Raw genomic sequence first — 8,549 nt, forward strand, 5'->3', positions numbered from 1 at the left:
ATAAATCAATAAACTGCTGAATAAAAAGAATTTAAATTAAACACCCTGCCCCCGGCTCCTAGAAATACGTGCGCTCAATTTTTAAGTTACTCCTATGCCCACATTAGCCTTTCAGACTCTTAAATTAGTTTTGGAAGACTCGACGCTTGACCGATCAATCCTGGACCCCGTGGGTCCACGGTCTCCGATGGCCAATCTGGGCTTCGCTGAAGGTTCCTGATAGAGAAGGACCCATGTTCCGCGAGTTTGGTCCGAAACGGACTGTCGGATTAGCCAAAATCGCTTTATCGCTTAAAATCCAAACCCTAGCCCCAGGGTTGGCGATTCCGGAGTATCCGGGACTCCAATTCGCAATCCGTCAATCCTACACAATCCTGAAATCATGTGGACTGACATATCCAAAATTCAGTGCGATCCAGCGATCTAACGATACTGCACCCAAGGATCGCGCGATATGGAAAATTCGTTCGGGGCCCAAACGGACTCCGAATCGAGATCCGCAAAATCCTAAGCGCTCGTGACGACACGAGAATCTCAAAACTGCCCAGAGTCACTTCATCACCCTCGCCCACGCGCCCCAGCACGCACGGGCAGATTTGGGTGTCCTAAGCGATTTCGGGTGGCCGAAAAATCTCGGAACCAAGACTCCAAACTCCTATCCTAGGTAAAACACCCCATTTGGAGTCACTTTTGTTCTTGGACACACCCCAAAAAGTGACCAGAAACTGTAGATCACGGCGGCTGAAGTTTCGGCCAAACTTCCAGTCGAAAATCGAACACTTTAGAGCTAAAATCGATCGAAACCCATACATCCATCAGCTAGAACACGAAAAATAGCTGAGAAAACATACCTTACTCGATCGATTTGGTGGAGAATTGAAGGAGAAAATCGAGCTGAAAGTCTGAACTGGAATCGGTGAACATCCGTCCGAAATCGTGACTTTCCGACCAGCTCCGGGCGGCCCAAGGATGGAGGACGGTCAGGTCGTGACGGCGAGAGGGAGGCGGAGCCGACGGTACCCTTGCCGGAGATCGGGACGACGTGTGGCGGCCAGTGTCGCGTCGAGAAGTCGAAGGGTCGCACGGCTGGGGTGCGACGGGAGAGAGAGAGAGAGAGAAGAGAGAGAAAAACTGACGGGAGAGAGAGAGAGAAGGGATAAAAAATCTAACTTTTTTTCCAAATTACCGTTTTGCCCTTCGCTGTATTTAGACCATATCTTCTTCGTTACAGCTCCGATTCGGGTCTACTCCGTGTCTACGGACTCGTTTCGCCGTGCTCTACGCAATGGCGTAAGCGGAAATGCCAAATTCTTTCTCGATCAAAAAGTCAACTTTTTCCTATTAAATAATGCGAGGGCAAAATTGTCTTTTTGCTAGAAGATATTAATCTTACTTTTTAGATATTTTTGTTATTTCTTTGATATTTTGTTTTGGGTTATTACATTTGGAGTATTGGTTTCACACTTTACACTATGGTGCATTTTATTTGTATTGGCATAACTTTAGTTTTTGAATTGTGATTGACATTCATTGGTTATTATTAGTTTGTTAGAAGTATTGCTTTAACAAATTTGGTTTGCAAGGAGCGTTTATCGGTGTCGTGACTAGTAAACCCTCAGGAGTCACAATTCCTCTTACGAGGGACACCTAAAGGTTTAAAGGCTTGTGGCATATGCTAAGTGCCATCGAGATTACCTACGAAAGTGGTTTGTTTAGTTGGTCGAGGACTAGCAAAAGGTAGGTTTGGGGTTATTTGATAAGCCTATATTATATATATATATATATATATTATTACTCCTTTGCTTATTTATTTGTTAATTTACTTGGATTAAATTGGTTGTTTTAATTGGTTTTGTGAGATATGTGAAGGAATTGTGAAATTGAAGAAAGTGTGGTAAAAATGGCAAGAAGATGAAGATTGGAGTTTAATTAAAAAGAAGCCAAGTCATTCCTTTTGTCGCAAGGAATATTGTCAAATTTCTTAATTCAAGATGGTTCAAGTCTTACCAAGTCAAACAAGGAGAAATAAAGAAGACCCAATATGAGAAGGAATCCTATTTTTATAACAATTGTAATTATACTTTAGATAGGTAGGATTTCTAGGAGTATTATAAGCCTAAATTTACTTATTATAAATAGGGAGTTTCAGTCATTGATCCTGAATCGATCATCCTCCATCATCTACCATCAAATTCCTATATATTCATACTCATAGCCGAAACACCAAAGGAGAATACGAAGAGAGCTTGCGCAACCTAGGCGTTTTACTTGGAGAATTTGGTGCCTTCCATGTCTTCATCAACCAGCATGATTCTCAATAAGTCCATCATGAACTAATTTCTTTTACTAGGGCTTCGATGTAGCCTAGCCATGAATACTCAAATTCTTTGATATCGTTGATTTTATTTATCTATACATGTTGAGTGCTTGTTACCATTCTTAATGCTTTCAATTAATTGGCCACTAATTGCATGATTGGAAGAATTAGGTTGAGACCGGAAGGAGATTCCTAGTAAATAGCTTCTTGTAACAAGTACCATAAATTACATTGCCGACTCGGAAGATTAGGTTATGGTTTGTGTAATCTTCAATGTTTTTCACAAATCTTAATGGGTTTTTAGCTATCTAAATCAATAACTGGGAATAGAGTGGGTCGATGGTAAGGAAAACAACTAATATAACTCGGAACAGAGTTTTGGGTAGGTAAGGGAAAATGATTATCAACATGTTAGGTAATTAGGATAACAAGCTAGAAGGATTTGGGTGGGATTAGCTAAGTGAAATTGGTGCCCTAGTGCTTTATCATCTTTATTTTCATCTTTTATATTATTTACTTGATCTCAATTTATTTTACCTGCTTAATTAGATTTTAATCGTCATAATTCTCTTATCGTTTAATTCAAATATAATTAGAAATAAATCACTATGGTATTTAATAGATTAACTTGATTCCTGTTGGAACAATACTCCATTTAGTATTATACTAGTATGAGCGCTATTGTCCACTTGTAATTAATCAAATCAATGGTGTAAATGAATTCGTACGTGTTTCTTCTCTCTATGGAGCAGTTCACCACCCATATATAATTTACTCTACCATAAGAAGATTCAAAGGAGAGATACAATATGTGTCCGGTCAAAAGTGATGGAATACTTGTCATGCGTTGACGTTGACGGAGATTTCTGAGTCCATGTAATTAACTAGACACAGACTGAGATTTCGTTGTCAACATGAATTTTCAGAACTGACATTAAAATCTGAAGAATTAGTTTTATAATTAAGTGAGCAAATTGACATCACTTACATGTCAAAAAGATGCACCAAATTTTCCATTAATTTTTTTGTTCAAATTGTTTATTAACTTTATCGTCAGATTGTTTACTATCTCCTAAATTTGTCCCTAATAGTACGTCCCAGAATTTGTGAACTTGACTTTGTAGACTTTTCTAATCACATGTAAGGAAAACTAGTTAAGTCGCTTTCTTCTTTGTAGGCAATGAGTCGGTCTAAATCAAACCCTTCATGTGCATTTTTCTTCTTTGATTTTATGAAGAGGATGCAGACGGACGAGGGACTTTGGACTTGTTCTCCAATACCCTTAATCCCGTAATTTTCATGGAAGAAGATCAGCAAAGGCATCATCCAAAAGAAACTTTACAATCTCATTCAAACATCCAGTTATTGACCAGTATAGCCTTTAGAAGTGCTTGCTTCGTACCGATGGCTTCTAGTTCCAAAACCGTCACATACGTTACGCTAATGGAACCTGCTGCTCAATCATTCCTCGAGTTGTTACAAATAACAAATCAGTACCAGCCTGACCGGATTACAGACATACCTCAACATTTAGTTTAAAGCAATCTAGACTAGGTGGTTTCCGTACACTTCTCGAACAAGAAGGATGTTATCTTTTTAAGCACCAGTTCAACTATTTTTCCAAAAATCACATAAAAGTTAATGATTTATAATCATAACTTCAATTGCATCAGGTAGTATTCCGAAAAATAGAACAATTACGTGTCACCAAATTTTCCATCAGACACTAAAATATTTTTACAAAGGCTTTCTATCATAAAACGTCCCTGACGTTTGCGAAACTATCAGATTGCATCTTTAAAATTTTTTTGTATCACTCATGGTCCCTAATGTTAATATGGGTGCTCTTAAATACTCCCTTCGTAAAAAAAAAAAAAACTGTTAAATTCAGGGATATAATCGTAAAATCAATCCAAAATTATAAAATATATATAATTTTCATTTCTTCTCCGTCTCCTTCGTTTCCGTCTCCTTCATTCTTCTCTTCCTCCATTCTCATTTCTTCTCCCATCTGTGTTGCTGAATTTTCCTTCCTTTTATTTTTATTTTTATTTTTTCCTTCCATCTCCCTCCCTTCTCTCGCACTCGTCTCCTTCTTTCTTATTCCATTCTCATTTCTTCCCCCATCTGCGTGGCTGAAGTTTTCTTTTTTCCTTCCATCTCCCACCCTGTGTCATGTTGATTACCAGTAAAAACTATAAACAATTCGCAAAACGGGTGGAATATATCAGGCATCTCAATGATAAAAGGAGACCGACAGCCATACGCCTACCTGCCAGACACATCAACACATCAACACATGACGAAAATGTGGTATCACTGAAATAATAGAAAGCTTCTGCCTGAATTATTTTATGTTGACGAACATAATTTTTTGTTTTATTTTTTAAAAAAGCAAAAGAAAGCTTAAAGTATACACCAAAAAGAAGAAAGCCGAAAGCTTTTAACTTTCCTCCACCAAGAAGATGGAAAAGAAGAAGCTCTAAACTTTCAGAAAAAACCACTTCTGTAAGCTTATTCTCCATATGAATACGACAACACTTGATCAGAAGAAGAATTTCCAAATTCCCATTTGAAAATTAAACTGGGCAATCTCACTGTTATGTTTCAGCAGCTTCCCTGTTTCTCACTTGATCATCATCCTCCTCCTCTTAATCAACACCTTAATTACCTTCTGAACTTTCTTGTCTTTGATATCATCAAGAACCCAATTAGCAGCAAATACCTTTCCAAAACAATAACAATGAAGAAACTCCTTCTCCCTCCTCTGCCTCTTTACCTCATTCCCCTGTTTCTGCAAATCGCCACCCTACTCTCGCCACCCTCTTTACCTCCAGGTGGAGCTTTCTTCCACAAAACGTTAGCATTCAACTCAAATTTGTAAAAATAACAAACTACTCTACTCTAGACCTAGTTTACCAAACTGGCCGGTCCATGGGCAACAACCACACCAGAAACAAGAGCTACAACCTGACCTGGGAAGAAATGAGAATGGAGGAAGAGAGGGACGAAGGAGACGGAGAAGAAATGAAAATTATATATATATTTTTTATAATTTTATATTGATTTGATGATTATATCCCTGAATTTAACAATTTTTTTTAACAGAAGGACTATTTAAGAGCACCCATATTAACGTTAGGGACCATGAATGATACAGAAAAACTTTAAGGATGCAATCTAATAATTTCGCAAATGTCATGGACGTTTTGTGATAAAAAGCCTTTTACAAATGAAAGGGAGCTAAAGAGGGACCAATAAGAACCAATCCAATGTACTTATTTATATTAACTAAGGTGGGGGACGTAATTAAGTGCCTTACCTGTTGAGAAAAAGTACAATCACGAAAAGTTAGGAGAGACTTTATGGATCTGTAATACTGAGGGAAGACCCGAAATAAAATAATGATGCGCAAATGTTCCCGATTGTTAACTTTGTTTGGAAGGAATGACGATGCAAAATCTAGATTTTATCATTTCAGGAGGAAACTGCATTCACGCTTGTTTAAGAGATGAAGGAAAATATAGAACATCCGTTACAAGGGCAAGAAATATATTATGAACACAACTCATTATTCATATAATGTCATGTACTCATTGTGGTATAAGTGTATCAAAAGATGCATTTATAAACAAGTAGTCATTCGTGTGTAGACAGGGCAAACTGCCAGTTTTGAAGTACCAGAAACATCAACAAGACAATTTCCAAAAACACAAGCGACTCGGTTAGCTGCTACACTACAATCAAGCTTCACGTCTCATTCAAGGATCAAATTCATCTCTCTCTATTAGGTGGACTTCGAAGCTTTGTCTAGGATGTCAAAAACACTTCGTAGAGTCATCTCCTCCACAATAACAACCTTGTCTCTTGATTTAGAGCCAGAACCAATAGAAACCTGCCTTCTTTTTACCCCTAAAACCTGTAATTTGGAAAGAATAAAAATTTGAAGTTTCCAAGCATAAACATTAATGGTTGAGCAGACCAAATAAACTGAGCGGTTAAAACTTCAAAAGAAAATTGACAAATTTGGTGCATGCAACTCAAAACCATTTGGCAATGGGTGTACACAGAGGCTTTAGGATTTCTATGGTAAGATCCACAGCTTAGAATGCCCAATATGAAACTTTATATTCTTGCTAAAAAATTATTAGAAAACTATGCTACATTTCACTCATAATAATACAAATTAGACCCTCAAAAGTATAGGCCTTATTCTGTACCCATCATTTAAAGTGAAAGTAATCTTCCCTTCGAACTTTCTCGAGAATCTGTTCTGTCACAAATCCCTTGCCAACCCTGCCACAAAGCTACTGAGCCACCTTATCTTGCCAACTTATAAACAAATGATGGGTAGAGAAGTATATTTTCATGTATATGTGTGTGCACGACTTTAGAATGTATTTGAATGTAGAAGTTCAACATACTTGTAGTCATAGACAAATAACTGAAAAATGATAATAAAAATATATCTCTAGAAACAACACCAGCTGAAGCATATAATCTACCCAAAATGCAAATCAGTGTTTGACCAAATAATCTATAAAAGCTATTCTTTCTTACTAGTTAACTGCGGTGTAGATAGGATGGACAGGTGGTATGAAGTGGTCCAGGAATAGACATTTTATGCTTGGGGGAGAGAGAAGAAATCCACATCCACCCTTCACACTCTGCACTGTGGCTATTCTTGGCCACACCACACATCATCTTGAAAAGAATAAATTAGACTTGAGGAAACCTTAGAAGAGCTCACATCCAATCCTTGTGCCTTTCCACTTTGTGCTCATCCCATGAGTAAGTTTGTTTCACAATTTCAGATCACCACTTCACCTCACTTTTCTCTAGTTTAGCTCAATATTTCTCTCCTTTGCAAGACCAAATCACTTCACAATCAAAGGTCGGTTAAAGCAACGACAATCTCAACCAAAAAGATACAAACAAAACATCACTTCCCCAACAAAGCTCGGTTAGAGCAACAGCACTAGACCAACAAATTACAAATTAAAGCATCACTTCCCCAGTTGAAGTTAACGTAAGCAATCACAATGAATGTTAGGATCTTTCAAGAACTACACAATCTTCTTAAGACACAGCACACTAATCACAAAAACCCGAAACAAGTAAATGCAACTCCAAGTCTCCAACCCACTAATAATAATAGGATGATGCACCAATGAACCTAAGAATTCTCAAATCAAACTTTAATTTGGCATTCCGTATAAAAAAGCTCAAAAAACCATGAAAAAAAAAGACAAAAAAGGTTGAAAAGGGATAACCCAATAAGAAACAAGACCAACCGAGCTGATGTAGTCAAGTAGCGCTGCATTAGCTTCCCCGTCCTTTGCAGACGCGTCTATTTGTACCCCCAACGCCTCATCACTGAAATCTTCATTTCAAAAAATAGAAAATTATATTCTATAAATACACAGACCTATACATATAAAAATAGAGAGAGAAAGAGAAGGACCAGTGATGGAGGCGATTTTGGAACCAGGCTTTGCGTGGATGGTGATGGCGACTGAGGAGGGAGGTATGTACCGAATAGAGGTTGGGAAATTGTTGTTGGGGTTTACGGGCTGAGTTGACTCGGCCGGGTTGGCCTTAGTCTTGGCCTTGGCCTTCTTGGTTGGCGCCATTTTTTTGTTTTTGTTTTTCTTCTCTCTCTTCCCGCTTCAGAAGCAAGACTTCATGGGCAGGGTTGGCCTCGGCGGCCTTAGAGCTTCTCCAGCGCAGGAGGTTGGCACGGGCAACAGGCCCCAATCAGCCCAAGTTTCGCTCCAGCGCAGCCAAAGCAGCCCGGGCAAGCTGCGGGTCCCATGAGCCCGGGCAGGCCCAAGGGCGAAAATCGACAGGGCTCGAGCCCGAGTTCTGGTGACGTCAGCGCAGGTAAATTCAAATTTTTTTACCGTTGGCGCGTGTAATGCCCGCGCCAGCGGTAAAAAATGTAATTTTCGTGCGCTGACGTCACCACCAACGGTAACCTGCCACGTGTCAACACCGGATGGCTCCGATTGGATTTTTTTTCAGAAATCCTACGGTTCTCATTTTTTTTTACTCTCTACTCATATTTTCCACTTTCCACACCAATTCCATACAAACTCTTCTCCTTCCAATATTTTTTACTATCCACTCACATTTTTGTACTACTTTCCATTTGTAGAAAATAAACAAATGGCATCTTCTGTTGAAATCGGAGGCTCGTGGTCAACCCAGGAAGATATTGCGTTGTGCGAGT

The 8,549-nt window shown here is 38.8% G+C and overlaps 1 protein-coding gene across 1 annotated transcript; it reads right to left on the reverse strand.

Annotated features, from left to right (window-relative positions):
- Positions 1–5,874: 5,874 nt before the first annotated feature.
- LOC117613253 (UPF0235 protein C15orf40-like) lies at positions 5,875–7,950 on the reverse strand. The gene is made up of 3 exons (XM_034341877.1): positions 7,782–7,950; positions 7,612–7,700; positions 5,875–6,236 (listed from the first exon to the last, which is right to left on the reverse strand). Exons 1-3 carry the CDS (start codon positions 7,948–7,950, stop codon positions 6,105–6,107), a joined length of 390 nt encoding a protein of 129 aa, XP_034197768.1. The 3' UTR covers positions 5,875–6,104.
- Positions 7,951–8,549: the final 599 nt, after the last annotated feature.

This window comes from Prunus dulcis, unplaced genomic scaffold (genome assembly GCF_902201215.1).
Source record: "Prunus dulcis unplaced genomic scaffold, ALMONDv2, whole genome shotgun sequence".
Taxonomy (NCBI): Eukaryota; Viridiplantae; Streptophyta; class Magnoliopsida; order Rosales; family Rosaceae; genus Prunus; species Prunus dulcis.

Coding starts and splice junctions, on each gene's coding strand:
- LOC117613253 (XM_034341877.1), bottom strand. CDS start 7,950: ATGGCGCCAACCAAGAAGGCCAAGGCCAAGACTAAGGCCAACCCGGCC. Junction 7,701..7,781: donor CAAAATCGCCTCCATCACTG/GTCCTTCTCTTT, acceptor TTTGAAATGAAG/ATTTCAGTGATGAGGCGTTG. Junction 6,237..7,611: donor TACTTGACTACATCAGCTCG/GTTGGTCTTGTT, acceptor TCCAAATTACAG/GTTTTAGGGGTAAAAAGAAG.